This window comes from Pogonomyrmex barbatus, unplaced genomic scaffold (genome assembly GCF_055798465.1).
Source record: "Pogonomyrmex barbatus isolate J1 unplaced genomic scaffold, ASM5579846v1 scaffold16, whole genome shotgun sequence".
Taxonomy (NCBI): domain Eukaryota; kingdom Metazoa; phylum Arthropoda; class Insecta; order Hymenoptera; family Formicidae; genus Pogonomyrmex; species Pogonomyrmex barbatus.
This window is the reverse complement of record NW_028297112.1, coordinates 2734744-2754935: the sequence shown is the minus strand read 5'-3', so window position 1 is coordinate 2754935 and position 20192 is coordinate 2734744. Positions and strand designations below refer to the sequence as shown.

The following is a 20192-nucleotide window of genomic DNA, read 5'->3' as shown; positions in this document are numbered from 1 at the left end:
CTCTTTATATACTACACAGTTATTTATGTAATAAAGTAATTATCCATTTCCATATTCGGCATTCTGGACATCATATTTGTGTATAATTCGAATTTCCGAAACGCGAAAAATACGGAGCGTCCGATCCGAAGCAGGGCGCGAACAAATATGACACGACAAGAAAACCGAGGCGCGAAAGGCGCGCCGGCGTGTGACGTCATATGACCTCAAAATAGTAAAAGCAAAAACGGCAAGAATTACTGTTTACTGTTTTACTACACGCGTAAATATATACATACATCGAATAAAATCTGGTTTCGTTTTAAAAATTTCGTATTTAATATGAAGAATTTAATATTGTATGATGCTAAATTTCTCTTAAGATTTCCGATAGATGCACGAGTAACTCATTTTATTCGAACGAATAAACGCGCGAGATTTCATTCCATTACGATGTAACAAGTACACGTATTTCATAAATAAATGTGATACTTTCTATACATTATACAAGCATTTACTTAATAAAGTAATTACTTTACTTCATATTCGGTCTTCTAGACACCGTATCTGCGTGTAATTCGAATTTCAGGAACGCGAAAATTACGGAGCGTCCAATCCAGAGCGTGGCGCGAACAAATATGACGCAGCAAGAAGGTAGCACGATACGCCGCCGCGCCGGCGTATGATGTCACGTGACCTCAATGGACGATACGGACACGACTGTCCGTCATTCTTACGTCTAGTATGGAAGAGAAATCGTGCACATTACCTACGCGAATAAGATTACAGCTAAAACGCGTCTATGACAATTCAGGTTTCTCTCTGAGTTTTATATATTTCTAGGGAAAAGTTATAAAATCGATGTCCCGATCTCTCTCTCTCTCTGTTGGCAGCATTGCCATGGAAGTCAATCTAGTGCATGCAACTTCCGATCAATGATATGGATCTTGATGGGTCAGTTAGGCAGTCAGCTGCGACAATGCGTTTGTGATATCTGTTGTGCAAGTTCGTTTCTCGAATCGGCACGAGTGCGGATAACGTGCGAGTTCCCGCGTTCGTGATCATTAGCGAGGGCCTGTTTCGGATTTAAATCAGTTGTGAGTAATGCGATATATTTATTATTCTTTACTACGGTAGAACGCCTGAGTTGCGTTCGAACAAATATAGCTCGTCTATGGCGGTGCGACGATCCGCGCATTCACTCACGAAAATTTTCGAATGTCTTCTGTATGTTTTTTTGAGATATCTTCTCAATCGGCATATAATTTCGATTGTAACCAATTCGTAGCCAATTTGGTTTACCAACGGAATTCTGTCGTTGCACTTCGAAGATGAACTGTTAATACACGAAGTTATTCAATAATCGAAACATAAACATTTTGATCAATAAAATACCTTGTATCAGTGTCATATCGCATTTTTAGGAGAATGTACATTGTATATTTCATTGATTAAAATGTTTGTGTTACTCTCTTGCACTTGGGATAACTCAGCAAACTGCTGTTAACTTTATCAGTAATTAATAGATAATTAGTAGGTAATTAGTAAATAATTGGGTTGTCGAACAATCTATTGTTAACATGGACAAAAGTTTTAGTTTTTAGGCTTAATACAGAAGGACTAGAGTAGAAACAACAATAAATACATTCTGTTATATAATTAGAAATTTTACATTCAGCAACTATGCCAGGTTGAATTAATTATTGATTAAGTTAATCAGATTTTGCTTTTGGAATTACTCTAATATCTATTTTTACCAATGTAAATTAATTTTAACCTTAAGTGAACTTTGTTTTATCTTTTCTTAAAGTCTTGTGTTCATGATGCTAGAAATTGGCCTGAAATCTTGGGTGAAGAAAAAATTGACCAATCATATTGATCATATTGAATTGGCGAAAATAGTCACTGCAATTAGCCAATTTTTTCTCTATCCAAGATCTTGGATTGATTTTTAGCATTGTGGACACAAAGCTCAATTCCAAGAATTAGACCTAATGTATAACGGAGGAAATATTAGGAACAGAAATAAATAAAATGAAATAAATAAAATAAATTAAATTTTGGAAATGAAAATTAGGGGAAAATTAAAGACTAAACGTAATACACAAGTGATAAATAAGTATAGTTATATCATAAGATGTAGTTATATCTTGTACTTGTATTTATCGTGTCTTATGTTTAATCTTTGTTCTTAATTTTTATTTCCAAATATATTTATTCTGATTCTAATATTTCCTCCATTGTGCAAGGTCTTAGAAAAAATAAATTAAACTGACAATGAGATTAAAGTTAATTTGCATTGGTAAAAGGACATATCTTCGTGTATAGCAATCTTTGTAAAACTGTCATTTGCCAAATTCGCTGTTGGTATCTTGGATATATGTTCATTTCTGTCAATATAGATTAACTTTAATCTCGAGTTTACTTACTTTTTATCTTTTTTTAGTTTTAAGAATTAAATTTAATCTACATTAATAGAAATGGATTATAGAAATAGATAAATAGATAATAGAAATACTACAAGAAAGTACAGATAATCATGATTATTTTATTTGTTAACTGATATAAGTCATTATTTGCACATCCTACTCTAAATCATTAATATTATACACAAGTTATATAATCTCCGTTGTGTATAACAGTTTCTCTGTTTGGAGACAATGTTTTTCTGATGAGTATATGGCAAATAATCAATTCTCGACAATATGTCCATTCGTTTTCTACAGTGTATTATATTATATTTATATAAACATAACTGAATAAAATTGTTGTGATTAAAAATTTTGTCACAACATAAAAATTTAAATTAAATCACAATCTTCTAAAAAGATATTCATTATGTAATTAATTTATGTAATTAATTACGAAATATTAATTGACTTATTGTTCAATCAGTTATTCCTTTTGTTCTTATTTAAAAATTGCGAAAGCTTGAGCGGTTTCCAGCTTTGAATCAACTTTTAATTCGAAGCTTTAATCGTACAAAGAAATTTATAAAGAATGTGCGTGTTGAAGAACATCCCTCGATGTTTTTATAAAGGTAATATTTGTCCCGAAATCGATTGGATTTCGCTGGTAGGCGAGAATCTGTAGTGAGAAAAATGGTTTATAGTGGTATCCATAATTTAATATACAACACAGGAAATCAATAAAAACACTTTTACACATAAAATCTATTCCTGACCTAAGCCTCGTAGTCACTTGATACGATATTGCAATTTAGATTCTAGCTTAACCTGGTTTAACCTGTATCATCATTCGATATGAGAAGCGTAGTAGCAAGTGTTATACAAGTTAGATAACGATGGATAATTTTTTTTTAAGGAAAAGTCGCTCGATTCGCGATTGTCTCCCATCAGTTTGATTAATAATATTAGGTGTCAAAGAGAGGGAATTTGCTCCAAACTAATCGGAGAATTTCTCCTATCTCCAGGATCGTGTTATAAATTAACGAGGAGGCTATCCGTCGTGAAAAAGTAGAGCTGTAAAGTAAACCTCCCCATTGCTTCTCGATTGACTGTAGGAGTTTTCAGGGGAGAAATGTTATTTGTAATTACAAAAAGATAATATGTCTCTACTGTGTGATACACGCGCGCGCGCGCACACACGCACACGCGCGCACACACACACACACACACACACACAAAACACAATCATACATTTTTATTGGTAAGTATACAAAAATAAACACTATTTATATCATAATGAAAAAATTTTATTTACTTGATTTAACTGGATTGAATAATTAATATGATAAATTAAGAAATAAATTAAGACAAGAAATATAAATTATTTGATATGATAATGGAAGTTATTTTGAAGGCAATGAGTCATTGAAAATAACGCATTTTGAAATTAGAATGTATCTTTGGCTCATTTGCGTATGCAACGGAAGAGAATGAACGGAATAATTCAAAATTATTCTCAGAAACTATACAATTAATCAAAAAATTTTACTCTACGTCTGATTTTTTACAAGGAGTCACTTTCTTGTATCTTATACAAGCGATTTCTCCCATTACTTGTATTTTTTATTCCAAATATTTTTTCATTTTTACATGTATATATATATACATGGATATATATTTTATCGCAAATGCATTTATGTTTTTGTGTGTCAGATTTGACATAAAAAACAATCAGTCGAATCCTGCACGATTATGATATAGTTTTACACAAATGTATATAAGTGTATAATCTAAATTATACATTTATACACATTATATATCATTCTCTGAATAATTTTTATATCCTAATTTTTATATATTTTATATGCTGCGTATTTGTCTATGACATAATTATTTTATTACATGATTCTTCAAGAAGAATCTGATTTTTATGTCTGACATTGACATGTATGTAATTGACGACAAAATGGAGACACTTTTTTATTAGTGCCCCTTCCACGCATTAATTATTCTCTTTTGATAGAAGAATCTGTTTAAAAAAAATATCACAAGCAGATGTATGCGAAATATTCCATAAAATTTTTATATAAATTGCTAGTTTGTTCCACTAATTATATTAATGAAAAAAAAAAATGTTCTTTAAATATAAATTTGCAGTTTAAAACATTCTTTTTAGTTGGCATTAAAAGTAATTTAATCATTAACGGAAACATTATAATATCTGAATAATATCAAACATGTAAATATTGTTTAGATATGACATCCAATAAACACAAATTAACAGTAACATTACATAAATGTTGTAATTGGATTGTTTCTCACTCAGCCATATAAATGCAATGTATACATAGTTACATTGCTGAGTAAGAAGTTATAACATTAATGTAACATTACTCTGTTATATTGTATTGATTAAATAAAATATAAACACTTAAATATGAGATAACAATGAGATATTAAATATAATTTTACAAAATTATATTTTTTTACATTTTTTTTAGAAGAAATATTAACATTTCTAAAACTTTATTCTAGCTTTTGATGTTAACATAATATATAAAATATTATATTAAAATAATATAGTTGTTATTTGATATTTGATGTTTATATTTTATTATGGTTTATTTAGATATTATAGTCTTTCTGTTAGTAGCTATAATTTAAAAAGAATGCAATCGCAGAATCCAATTGCAGAATTATATTTATGACATTTTTTATCATCACGATAAATAAAATATATGAAATTTATCATAGTTAAAATTCTATATATTTAATAATCTATATTTAATATATTCTGATGAATAGCGATATGGATTTATATCTTGCTTTTTGAAGCTTATTAATATGCATGAAAAATTACCAGTGCATTACAGACTGCAAAAATGGCGCTAACATGTTTGTTGATTTGCTGCATCAATCATTAGAGATGCAAATTGCACATTTCCACACTTTTGTGCGGAAAGTTTGATGCATTTTTTTACTTTATGCTATTTTATTGCATGAATTTTTGATATGTCAAACATATTAAATGACAATTCCTTATTATAACGGTTTTTATTTATCAGATTACATTTATCTGATAAAGAAAAATAAGAAAGAATATTTCAAGGATGTATTGTATTGATACGTATTCATCGATTTTCTCTTACATTTATATATTTTCACATCATTTCTTTAATAAATATAATATTATTATAAGATGTGCAAAAATTGTATCACTACTTTGACAATTTATCAAACTGCATCAGCTGTGATGCCACTATATATCTCATATGCTATGTTGAATTTTACGTCGCGTTACAAAAAAATTATTATACATATTTTATTTGCAGAAAAATATATTCATACACTGCAAAATTTGTGATTGTTGCACATTCTCAATAATATTGTTTGATATTATATCATGATTAATCAATGAATTACATTTGATATAGTTCAAACAATTTGTTTTTGTATTTATCTGTCAGTTTTATGCAATTGTATAATATAAGAAGTAAGAGTTAAAAAAAAGTTACAAAAGTTACAAAATGTATACTACGCATTTGTAGTTACGAAAAATAAAGTATGTAAATTTTCTTTAAATACAAGATAGCATTCCCTCTAGAACGGACTACGGCCTTTGAAACGGACTGGCAAGCTGTTTGCTAGTCTAACAGAAGATTTACAAAATGCAAAACTGGAATCAATGGCAGTTGCCACCTGGAGCTATTACTCCAATGCCACAGCCACCAATTGGCTATGCTACAGGCGCAGATCCTACTGCTTTGATGCAAAATTATATGCAATATTATAATCAACCAGTAAGTATAATTTTAAAGTATACTATATTTATAGAAAATCATATAAAATACGATTCAAATTCTTTAATCACGATCAATAAATGCGATACATATATATAATAAATATTATATAAAATATTTTTATATAAATATATATAATAAAATAAATATTATATACAATATAATATTATATATTATACTGTAATATTATATACAGTAATTTATTTATAATTTGATCAAAATTTGCATTTATAAATTGCTTATATATATATATATATATATAAATTTAAAATGAATTGGATCACACAAATTTTATTTTATTAAATCAGTGAAAAAAATTGTCTTCATCAAGTTCTATTTCAAAATTGATAATTTAAATCTTGAAGAAAAGAATGGAAAAATATCTTTTTTTATGTAAAAGGAATAAGGAAGTTAATGGAAAAGTTCAGTAATCAATTTAATATTTGGATATTTGATAATTAACTATATTAATTAATTCATTAACATGTTATGATATGTTATGACTAATTACATATTATAATACATATATCCTTTTCTTATAGACACCTACTGGATATACACCAGAACAATGGGCAGCAGCACAACAGCAAGGCTGGGCTCAGTGGCAGCAATGGCAACAACAATATCAGCAATGGCAGGCACAATATGGCGACAAGGTATAATATAAAAATATATAATTAATATAATTTATATAAATACATAATTTATAAAAATAAACATTGTAAAAATAAATGGCAAAGCTGGAATTATAAATTTGCATTATTAAATTGATAGTTAATTGCTTATACATATATATATATATATATATAGTGATCATTATATATTTACGGACTTATAACATATTTCAATAAAATTTGGTCTTTCTATTTATTTTTTATGCAAAATAACGTAAAAGAAAACACAAATGTATATATTATTGTCATTTTATCATTGTCATCTTTATCCATTTTTCAAAATGATTTATTGTAATATCGCAAAAGTTTCAATAATTTATATACTAAATATTTAATATTTGTCGAAAGAATAATAGAGTTTTTCAACATATTAATTTTTAATAATAAAAAAATTATTTCAGTATCAGGATATGAAGCATTTATCAGCGCAGGGTATGAATTTAACTGGTCAGATGCAAGTGCCATCAAATATGCAACCACCGCCTCTTCCTAAAGAGGAGACACGACCTCCCTTGCCTCCTGCTACCACAAATACATATCAATTTGCAAACATGCCACCTCCGCACCAAAATAATCTTCCATTATTCCCCTCAAAAGAATCTGCTAATAAGATAACATCGCAAGCAAATGTGACAAATTATCCTACAAACCCACCATTGCCTACTACGAGTCAACCACCTTTACCACCCGAAAGCGGTGAGAATAAAGAGATTTCCTCTGAAAAAAGCAATAGTAATGTAATTAGTGGAACCAATAGTGCTAAAAAACTAAACTTTGAAGATGAAGAATTGACCGAAACTGAGAAAACATTTGATGCACAGTTCAAACAATGGGAAGAACAGTTTAATCTCTGGAAACAGCAAAATGCCAATCATCCAGACAAGGTAAGTGGTATTATTTTTAATATACATAGCTTATTATGAAATATTACACAAATATTAAAGAATAATTATTTACATTAGAAGACACATTTTCGATTAATTTAATTTTGATGTTTATTAGAAAAATAAAAAGATATTAAAGGATTTTTATTTTATTTCTAATTTTATTCTAATTTATTTCTTCACAAGTTTCTGATATATAATTATGCATATAATATTACATTGAAAAATTAATTTTTTATTTATATTATTATGTCTTTAATTATATTCAAAAAATATATTTATTAGTTTTAAATAAGACATCTTTATAATAAACATCTTTATTTTTATAATATATATTAATATAATATTAAAAATTCTATATAATTATAAAATTTTATACATGCACATTAGAGTAATATAATTATCGAAATTGTGTCTAATTTAATGTAAATATTTAATATTGTATTTTATATGAAAATTAAATTAACAAATTAAATTAATCTACAAATTTCAGACTCAGTATAAACAATACGAAGCAAAGTGGACATCGTGGCGTGAAAAGTTACTTGAACGACGCGAACAAATGCGTAAAAAACGTGAACAACAAAAACAAGCTGCTGCGAAAGCAGAAGCTGAAAAAAACAAGAATATACCTGGCGATGATAAAATATTGAACATCTTATCAAACACTGAAAATGCGCGATTAATTAACAATCTGTTAGGTATCGGGAAAACTTTGGGTCTGACAGCAAAGCAAAACGTTTCCACATCCTTACTGCCTCCGCCACCACCGCCTCCACCACTGCCAGAAAATACAAATTCTAAGAATGAACCCATGATACAAGGAATGCAGCAAACTTCACAAATAAATATGATTAGATCCAATCCCACAATGCCAAATTGGTCTAATCAGCAACAATGGGGAAATCAACAATACAATCCCAGAATGGAAGGTCCAGGATATGCTACCGGGATGCCCCCGATGATGCCTCCAATTTCAACATCGGATACTGGATCATCCCAAATGATGTCGAATTTTACACAGCCACCGAGTCTACCAAATTTTTCACAACCTCCACCAAACTTCCTTAGTAATGATCGAATGCAAAATGTAAGAGCATCGGGTCCAACAAATATGAAAGATTGTCCTCCTCCACTTGCTAATTCTTCAAATACAGATGTGCGTTTTATGCATCCAAATGATCGACCACCTCTCAATTTTGATGGACAAACCAATTTCAGAAGAGGCGACCAAGAACGTTTTGGACGAGATAATACTAATCCAAATTTATATGAAAAAGATCAATTTAAATCTACTGATACTTTTGACAAAGAAGAACAAAATTTTAAAAGAGGCGACAAAAATTATACTGACTTTGGGAATAATCAATTAAATTCGCAAAATAATTTTAATTCAAATAATGACAAGTTTGGACCAGGACAGAGTGGGCCCGGAAATGACCGTTTTGGATCGGGAAATGATCGTTTTAACAGAGAAAACAATCAATTTGGATCAATGGGAAATGACAGATTTGCATTGGGAGGCGATCGTTTCGGATCAAATAATAATTTTGGTCCAGGATCTGATCGGTTTAGCAATGAGTGGTTTGGAAAGGAAGGTGATCGATTTAGACCTGGGAATGATCGTCTTGAAATGGACAAAGATCACCGCGGATCTGGAAACGATAGATTTTCGGATAATGAGCGATTTGGATTAAATAATGAACAACATGTTCCTGGATTAGGAACTGATCGTTTCGAGTCTAAAAATCGTTTCTTCTCTAGCAATGATCGATTTGGACCCAACAATGAGCTCTTTCGTCCAAATGATCGATTTAATAGAGGTAACACGGATTATTTTGATTCGAAAGATTCAACTGATCATAGACGAGACAGTTTTAATACTAATCTTCGAGGATTTAATAGAAATTCATCATTTAGTCCATCGAACGAATTATCGCCAGAACTGAAAAAACTTATGGAGAAACGAAAAGCAGCAGGGGATGTATTTAGGCCTAGTTTTGTTGATTCTGATAAGTCCACTGGTATCGGTTCTCTTAGTGAGAGTTTTAAAAAAATTACTGGTGACTCACCGTTTAAAAGCTCTTTTGATTTTCAAAAGAATCCATTAAATCGTGGTGGATTGACAAGTAGCGGACCAAATTTTCAATCACATTCTTCTTCTGATTCGGGACAGATTTCCACATCATTTTATGGGCCACGAGATCATCTTTTCAGTCGCGATAATGCACCTCCTTTTAGAGGATCTTTAGATAATTTTACTAAACATAATCCTACTGATTACAATGATCGAGGAAAAGATATGGAGATCAGGTCGCATCTCAATCAATCTCAAGATACTATTAAGCATTCCGAAAAAGTTGAAATTACTGAGTCTGATTCTTTACTACAAACTAATAATATTGCTGATACAAAAGGTACCGAAATCATGCAAATAAATGAAGCTAATAATTCTATGATACAAAAAGAAAACGTTACTTTTGAAAATAGTTTGAAAGATGATAATAAAGAAGAAAATAAAATTATTGGTAGTGATAATTCAATGCAGCACGATAAAGAACATGATCATATCCAAGAGCATAATCAAACCCAAAGTAATGTTGAAAAGACAAATGAATCTAATAATAATGACGACGTTATTAAAAAGCCTGAAAGCTTACCCTTTATGGGTGAAAATGATGTACGACCAGTGGATTTAAACATTGAACCACCACCAGAACTACCCAATTTATGTCCTATTTCTACGGATTCTAGTCAAAATGAACCGAACAATGTAAACAAAGATTTTGACAGAAAAGGACCAGCTGATAATCAATTTGATATGCATTTTAATTCTAATTTTGGTCCCAAAGGAATAGAATTTAAATCTGGTATGTCTCGGGGATCGCCAATGTTTGGTTCTAAAGATCCTCATATGTTTTCATCCGGTTCTTCTCCTGGTACATTTTTGCAAGGTTCTGTAAATTTACAATTAGGTCCACGAGGTTCCAGAGATAGTCAATTTGGATCTAGTATGAATGAAAATAGATTTAGTCCCAGAAAATTCAACGATGAACAATATGGCGATCGAGATTGTAGTGATAAATTACTTGAACCTCTTAACAGCGAGAAATTTGAACCACGTGGTCCTATGGATGATCAACTTGGTCTATTTGGATCTCGAGCACCAATAAATGCAAAATTCGGTCCGAGAGGATCTATTGATCGACCAAGAGATCCATTTGATTCATCATTTGCTCCGCGACATCTTGGTCCATTTGGTCCCAGAGGCCCTATGCAGTTCGGTCCTAAAGGTATTAATGATCGTTTGGATTCCCGACTAAATTTCGAGAGATCATTTGGTCCGCGAGGACCTAACGATAGATCTTTTGGTCCAAGAGGACCCAATGATACATTTTTCGGTGTCAATCGTTCTTCTGACTCACAGTTTGGCCCTATGGGGCTTAATAAGTTTGATAGAATGAATGAGATGACACCATTTGATAAAAGACCTTTTGATAACAGTGGGCTCTTTAGTTTATCTGATGAAAAAACCATTGATTTTCGACCCAATGAAAGTTCTATTGGTCCTCGTGGTGGTTCTAATGAATCCATTCCACTTGGTCTTCGCGATTCAAATGAGGTTCTTCAACGTAACTCAAAGAATTTCAACGAAAATCGATTTGAATCTCGAGATTCTAACAATGAACTTTTTGGACCATCGGATTTCAAAGCAAAAGATTCAATAAATGATTCAACTAATATAAATTTTCCATCTTTGCATAATCGCAACGATTATATGCGTAGAAACTCTTTCACTAGAAAAGAACAATTTGAAGAGAATATTTTTGCTAAACGAGCCAGATATGAAAACCCACAATCAATTGATGAATTCAACAAGAACTGTCCGGACATAGAAATGCGAAAAGAGAATGTCAATGTTGGATGTATACCTGAGCTTAATAAAAAAGAATTAGAAACTTTACCTCGTTCAGAATACGAATCTAACGATGCTTGGAAGAACAAGTTCGGCAGTGATCAGAAGTCCAATGCAGGGCAACATAACGTTGACAAAAATTTCTCAAATACTTTCGATGAAAGATCGAAGTCGGGAAGAATCGCAACCGAACTAAAGGTGGATGATTATAAGTCACAATATGGTGAATCTACGATTGTATCCGATTTCCAATCAAGATATGTCCCTAATTTATTTATGAAGCAGAAAAGTGATCAAGAATTTTGCGCGCAGAAGCAGTTTAATTATAATCATGGTGATAAGAAATTCATCGAGTCGGTTAACTTCACTCCAGCGAAGGTGATTGATTACGGACACGTGTCTCGCCCCTCGATTTCGGATCATCTGTCGCCGGTTCAGTGTTTCGATTACGGTCATGGAGATTTAAAACCGACAGTGGATCGCGAGCAACTACAGCGTCATTATCCGAAGAGAGATTTTAGAAATTGGGTGGAAAACGAACAGAATCTGAAGGAATATACTGAGAAGATGAGCAACTATGAAAGTACGAAGAGATATGTCGGAAAGACGAAGAATTACAATTACGCGACAAATTACGATGCGCGTAAATCGATGGACTATAATAAACAAAGAGACCACGACTGGCAGTCAAATAATAAGAAATCCGATGGAGAGAAAAAGGAGAATGACAATAAAGAGAAAGACTATAATCCTGAATCAGACTCTCACACCTTTGATCGAAATACTGATAATGACCAGAACGATCAATTTGATAAAAACATACATAAAGGTAATATACCTATTATACTTATTCTAAAAATAAAATTATTTTTCTTTTAGATAACAAGAAATGCATTCAGGGAACACAAATGAGTGAGCGCTCAGTAATTGTCTATGATTGAAATGAATTTTTAAATTTGTGTTGAATTTGAAGAATATACTAAAAATAGCGAGCGTTTATTTAATGGTTGCACAACTAAGGTTGTGTTTTCTATATGTAACCAATGGGATCTCATTTATATATTTATAAAAATTATTTTGAATCTAATTTTACCATTTGATAACTGTAGAATAAGTCATAATATTGTTGCGTCCATTAGATTCGCTCGCAGACATTTTTGCGGTTGTAAAAAGCAAGACTTTAAAAAGAAACGCTAGTCTTTATTGCATTTAATTACAATAGAAAAGAATTTGAGAACGACTTTCAAGCGCATTTGCCTTCCATCTTCAAGCGCATTTGCTTTCCATCTTCTCTTTATTCTTCGGATATGGGGAATAACAAATGAGCGCGTGATATCTCCGCTCAATTACATTTAAATATTTTTGAGTAATTAGTATAATTCTTTATGAAAATAAACTAAGAATTGTCAAAGATTTATTATGCTATGATATAAAATATTTTTAAACGTGTTTTTCTAATTCACATTCTAATTTAGTTTTATACGGCATAATATTGTTGTTTGCAAATTGTAAATTACATTAAAATATTAAGATGAATAATTTATACTTATGTTTTTTATTGTGCCTATTGTTTCTCAGATGTGGAACAAGTTGAAGACATGCATGATAGCTCCCAAAAGGAAATGAATAAAGATAATGATAAAGATGATAACAGGTATTATGAAAACATTTTATTTAATTTTTTTACGATAAAAATAATTATATTAACTGAAATTTAACTGGAGTTTGAATACGTAACTGTGTGAATATGACATTTTCTTTAGATCTAAAGGAAATGCTAGCTGGCAGGAAAATTCAAACAAGAACGTTGTAGACATAAAGCTACAGGAGACCAGGTATGTTAATATTATTTTTTTAATTTATTACAAAAGCTTTAATTTGAATTTAATCAAATATTTGAGCGAAAGAAAACATTAATTTTGAACATATTAAATAACGATTAGAAATGTAAAATTTAATAAAAATATAATATTTTCAATAAATGTTTTTATAAAAAGAAATACTTTTCTCAAAAATTATATTAAAAATTATATTAATTAATTAAATATTAAAATTATATTAATATTTACATTACGTATCTTTATTATACATAAATTTAAATTGTTAATTCAGAAGTATACAGTCCCGATTCATATAAGATTTAAAAATTTAGAAAATACAATAGAAAATTTTATATTTTTGAAATTAAGTTTTTAGTGATATATTTTTCAAAAAGATATATCAAAAAGGATATATTTTCTTTTTCAAATATATCTTTTTGTTAAATTCATTTTACTAACCATTTGATTCCAAATTAATGTCCTATAAATTGGACTATGTTTAATATGCATCATTTACAACTGTGCGATAATTTAATATTTATGTTGACATATTTGACATTATAATTATATTCTGCTATATATAGATTTTGCGCATATGCATTTGTGCATTTGCTGCAACACGATTTATGATATATTTATCTAAAGTTTGACTGAAAAGATTTATGTAGTAATTTTTAAGATATCCATAGTTTTATAAGCTATTTTATGTTCTACGATGTTTTATAATTTGTTCAGAAAAATATCTGAATATTCGGATTAAATTTAGAAAGCCGAATAATTATTTTATGTAATTCGGATATCCGAATGTCTTTATAAAATCTGGATCACGTTTATAGTCTTCTGATGTAACAGATATATCAAATGTAATATATCTGTATTATAGTCAGATTAATGTTTTAATTATTATGCATAGCTATTGAACTATGCATAATAATCGATAAAATTTATTCTACAAATTTACCAGTTATTTTTCATAATTTCTACTTATATATATCTTATATATAAATACTACATATGAAAAATAATTTAATGAATGAATTTTACATTTTACTATAACAATCTTTTGGCGGACAAAGCTGTAAGATATGCTCCTATAAGCACAAATTTATCTGAAACAAATATTTGTCCCAAGTTCTTATTGTTACTTTTAAGATGTATATTATGTATTATTTTATTACTTACTGTAGAATTAATCATGATTCTACGTCTACAGTTATAATTTTAGTATAAATCTGATCACAATGAATTTCTTACATTTTTATCTCTGATAAATTAATCTTTTTTATGGAATTAATCTGTGTGTGTTTACAATGTATTTAAAAAATTTTTACTCTTGGAGAGAACAAAAGAGGGAGGGAGAAAGAAAGAAAATATGCAATTTTACTATCTATAATGAACATCTAAATTCTATTTTTGATGCACAAAGTTTTTTATATTATATAAATGGTATTTATAACAAGTTTTTATTGTTTTCACAAATGTTTGTCATTTTACTATACATAACGAACATTTTACTCTTACAGGATGATATTTATATATTTATAGATTTATCTATAGTATCTTTTAATTTAACATATTTATCAATCTATTCGCAATATGTTCTTCATGATTTTTTTTTTTTTTTTAAGAAAAGGAAATAGATGCCTTTGCTCCCTTCCTTGGGTTATATGGCATTTCTTTTTATTACATCTGATAAATTGAAAATTTAACAAATGATATTTGTATCAAATTTTGTCATTATTAATATATAATATGATATCTAATATTCTTTTACATACAGCAACGATCTATTTATATGAAATAATTTTCTTTCAATATTCGATACATTTGCAGATTTATTTCTAAAACTAGTTATATAATTAATTAAGATCTAGTTATAAACATTTAGTGAAAAATAGGGTTATATTTGCAAATTATTTCAAATTGTCATGTATATGCAACTTGAAACTACGTTTCTGAAAAAAGATTTAAATGATATAAAATATATTTGCATTTTTCTGCACTTATTATTACAAAAATTACTATTCTTTACAAAATTGATAAATTTATTCTTTTATTGATTTATGCGAAAAAAAATGAATAATAATTTTTTTATCAATCTGTTATAATCATTTATAAAAGTACATAGTTTTGTTTTTATTTTACTAAGATAGATATTTCTTTCTTATAGCCTGCCTTCTGATACAAAGAAAAATGCGGAATCAAGTACAAAAACTTTGGAATTGGCAAAAATGCCAAACTGTACGATGGTCGATGACTTATTGTGCCCACCGGGTCGTCAGAACAGACCACCAAAAATAGCTATCATCCTCAGAGGCCCGCCTGGTAGCGGCAAATCTTTTGTGACTAAACTTATCAAGGTATATTAGTAATGCTATCTATCTATCTATATATATATATATATATATATATATATATATATATATATTAACATTGTCAGTAAATTATTATCTATGTTATAATCATTAATATATTTTAATTCTAAATAATTTATGTTATATAATTTGAATTATTATTTCCATGTCATATATAATATATGATGGAATTAAAAAATATGTATATATATATATATATATATATATATATATATATATATATATATATTCTATGTATGAAGAATGAAATGTATGAAGATATACTTAATTTATTACAATGCTTTCTTATGTAGGATAAAGAAGTCGAGCAAGGTGGCTCTGCACCGAGAATATTGAGTTTAGATGATTATTTCCTTGTCGAAAAGGAAAAAGAAACTAAGGATGATAATGGAAAGAAAGTCATAGTTAAGGTATCATATTTGTGATATAAAATAAGCTTTGATTGTATACATATGACAATTATTTTTAATTAGAAATAAGACGATAATAACCTAATAATATTTTTATATATTAAATACATCGCATTTATATAGATTTTATTTGTAATAGGAAATGGTATATGAATACGAAGAGGCTATGGAACAGAGTTACGTGACATCTCTCGTTAAAGCTTTTAAGAAAAACATTACAGATGGATTCTTTAATTTTATCATATTAGATTGCATTAATGAAAAGATTTCAGATTATGAAGAAATGTGGAGTTTTGCCAAAACAAAAGGTTTTAAAGTAAGTTAAATTTAATAAAGTTACAAGAGATATCCTCGTTATTAATTTTTCGATTTGCAATCGATCTTTTTTCAACAATAAATATTTTAAACCTGCAAAGATTATATAAATCTTAAAATATTCTAGAAAGAATTGATATAAAAATTTCAATTTTTTTAGACATTAATATATATATCTTAATTAATAACATTTAGACATTGATATATCTTAATTAATAATTTTTTTCTAATGAAGTATGATATTATCTGTATATAGGTATATGTGTGTGAAATGGAAATGGATCTGCAAATATGCTTGAAAAGAAATATTCACAATCGTACCGAAGATGAAATTAATCGGATTATAGATTATTTTGAACCAACGCCTAGCTATCATCAGAAATTAGATGTAAACTCGATGTTGCAAGAGCAAGCAATAGAGGAGGTATTTTATTTGTTTTTCTCAAAGAGAGTAAATAGATGTGATAATTTAATTAATTTGTTAAAAATATGCTTTAAGATCATATTAAGTTAATTTTGAGTAATATCTATATTTAGTGATATAATCGATATAATATTGATATTGCCGAAAAATTACATATATACCAGTATGAAAATTTCAATTATAATTGTTTGATGTCAATATTAGTATTTGATGTCAATATTAAAAGTTTTCAAATTATTAGTATTAAAATAATAAAGATATTTACAATAGTAGTATTACTAGCAAAATGATTTCAGTATTTAATTTTCTTGTTTCGGTATAGTACATAAATTAATACAAATATTGTAAGACATGCTATTCTTTTATTGCAGAATATATAAATCTGTAAATCGTATTGTCACATATAATATAATCACATATATATTTTTATTGCAGGTGGATATGGAAGACAGTCAAGAAACGCATGAAAAACCTATCACACAAACTGAAGATAGTCAAGACAGTCAGGAGGATACGCAGGATGCAATTGTAATTAAACAAGATGCTTAAAAATATACTTATTTTTTGCATTATTGAGCAATATTTTAAAAATAATTTTATAATAATTTGATATGAATATAATTGTTTTCAGGGTGTTAGTAAATGGGAAAAAATGGAAGCTGAGGATAAATTAGGTTAGCTAATTTACGTTAATTTATATGATAGATTATTATACATTTATATTTTGTACATATTTCTTATATTTAAAAACATATTCTAATTTTCTTTAATGAATCTAATTAAAGACAATAGAAAAATTTGCAAGTACAGATGTCACGCACAAAATGACTCAAAACTTATTTATAATTAAATTTTTAAGAAAACCTAAATAAAAGTTAATTAAATTAGTTTCATTTAGAAACTATTAAAAATATATAAGAAACTTTTAAAAAATATTAAAATATAATTGCATTATCGCAAGGACACCTGTGCTTATAAATTTGGATTGATCTTGATTTTTTCTACAGTTTTCTGTAAATAAGTTATTTATTTTAATTTTTTTTTTTTAATGAAATAAATCAGATCGATTGGATGGTTTGGCAAAAAGGAAAAATGATTCAAAACCGCAAACTATGGAAGATTTCCTTCAAGTTCCTGATTATTATAATATGGAAGATACTTCTGGTAAAAAACGAGTATGTATTTTTATTATTAAAACATCATTAATAATTATAACCTCTGAATTACAATTTTTAGCTAATTCACAAAGATTTTATTATTGCATTCTTTCTTTTAATGTTACACAAATTTGCCAAAGTATAAATTAAAATTTTATTAATGTCTAATTCAATCGATTAAAATATATAATATTTATTTTTGAAGTTATACAAATTTTTATTTTTTATATAATTCAATATGATTTCAATGAAAAGTTATAATTTCAAATATAATTGTTTAATAAATAAAGAAATCTTGAAACATGTATATTTTTCGTTACAGGTACGTTGGGCCGATTTAGAAGAACGTAAAGAGCAGGAAAAAATGCGTGCTGTCGGATTTGTTGTTGGACACACTAATTGGGATCGAATGATGGATCCTACGAAAGGAAGCAGCGCCTTAACACGCACAAAGTACATATGATTAAAATTTATTTCTAGAGTTTGTAATCAACGATAAGAATAAAATAAGCCATAAAGTATATTATTTACTTTTTGTTTCATGAGTTTCTTTTTCACGTTTTTACCTACTTTTTTAGAGAAATTCAGATCTCGGTTTAACCTAAACAAAATTTATATTTGCGTGTATTCTATGTTACTATTATCCAATTGTAAATTTGTAAAATATAGAAAATATAGAGGTAAATCTGAGTATAGTATATAAAGTGCATTCTATTTAGCGCTTGCAATATTTCAGAATTATATCTTTGTTTTTAATCGAATATTAAACAAGGACAAAAGATGCTGACAAATATTATGAGTGTCAAATAGAATGTACTTATATATTTACAAGATTATAATAATCATCTATAATTTATTATCATTTATATTTGTTCTCTTGCAATATATTGCATTTAATAAAATATAATAAAAAATTGTACTTGAAGAAAAAACGTCGCAATTAGTTTTGTTAGTAATGTAGCTGTGTACTTTATATCGCGTTACTCATTGTATTATATGAATATATAACTATTATTTATATAATTATTATTACAGGTTTTTTATGCTGTCATAGAAAAATTAATAATTTAATACGAGCATTAAAATTGAAGCGCAACATTCAACTCATTGAAAACACCTTATTATTTTGTGTTCAAAGTATTGCAGTATGTAAAACAAATTAATTATAAATATAGATTATTAAAGTTTAATTTAGATTTAAAATTATAAAATTATTATAAGTTATAAAATAGTTATAAAAATAATGGAAAATAATATTATAGGTTTAATGCATTCAAATAAAATTATACATCTTGAGATATGATAGGGAATAGCAATTAAGAATCAGTTATAAATGGTGCATAATTAACACTTTTTATTACAAAACGTTTCGACTCAAGTTTGAGTCATTTTCGTGAATTATCCTGTACTCTTGTGTGTTTTTTCTATTTTTAATGTGAACTGTGTTCATCTGGTGATCTGGACAGCCATTCAGTGATTACTTTTTCGTTATATTTAACAGAAAAGATGACAGATATATGTATTGTCACAATAATAATTATTAATCAGCGATTTCAATTGATGAAGCGATTTTGATTGACAGTGATATAATATATAATTATCTATTATAATTAATATATATTATTATAATATATAATATATATTATATATAATAATATATATTAATTCTTGTGGTTGGGCTCATCGAATGGACTCAGTGTTATATTTATACTTTCTTATATGAAGATGACTCAAATTTGAATCAAAACGTTTGGAATTTTGTAATAAAAAGTGAGTTTTTGTAATAAAGTGTTAATTGCGCATTTACAGCGCTGATTCTTAATTGTCCTATTATTTCCCAGTGTTATAACACTAAGAATCACTCTTGTTAATATTATAAATCTTGTATATAAAGTGATAAATTTGCATTATAAAGATTTTGTACATATAAAAAAATATAATAAAAGATATGTATCTGATTGAGATAAATGAAATAATAAAATATATAGCGTGTAATAACTTTTAATAACATTTTCTCTGTATTGATATTC

The 20192-nt window shown here is 28.0% G+C and overlaps 1 protein-coding gene across 6 annotated transcripts; it reads left to right on the top strand.

The window, feature by feature from the left end:
• Positions 1 to 675: 675 nt before the first annotated feature.
• On the top strand, positions 676 to 20141 carry LOC105425780 (uncharacterized). 6 transcript variants are annotated; one of them, XM_089073939.1, is made up of 17 exons: positions 676 to 793; positions 873 to 1076; positions 5992 to 6187; positions 6730 to 6843; positions 7263 to 7745; positions 8239 to 12490; positions 13240 to 13315; positions 13425 to 13496; positions 15652 to 15841; positions 16150 to 16266; positions 16406 to 16582; positions 16838 to 17005; positions 17441 to 17533; positions 17637 to 17679; positions 18068 to 18180; positions 18485 to 18615; positions 19198 to 20141. In XM_089073939.1, exons 3-17 carry the CDS (start codon positions 6056 to 6058, stop codon positions 19214 to 19216), a joined length of 6180 nt encoding a protein of 2059 aa, XP_088930065.1. In that variant the 5' UTR covers positions 676 to 793; positions 873 to 1076; positions 5992 to 6055; the 3' UTR covers positions 19217 to 20141. The 6 variants fall into 6 exon arrangements, with proteins under 6 accessions (XP_088930065.1, XP_088930067.1, XP_011635004.2 ...); XM_089073941.1 differs by having other exon boundaries at positions 5980 to 6187; XM_011636702.3 differs by having other exon boundaries at positions 5976 to 6187.
• The last annotated feature ends 51 nt before the right edge of the window (positions 20142 to 20192 follow it).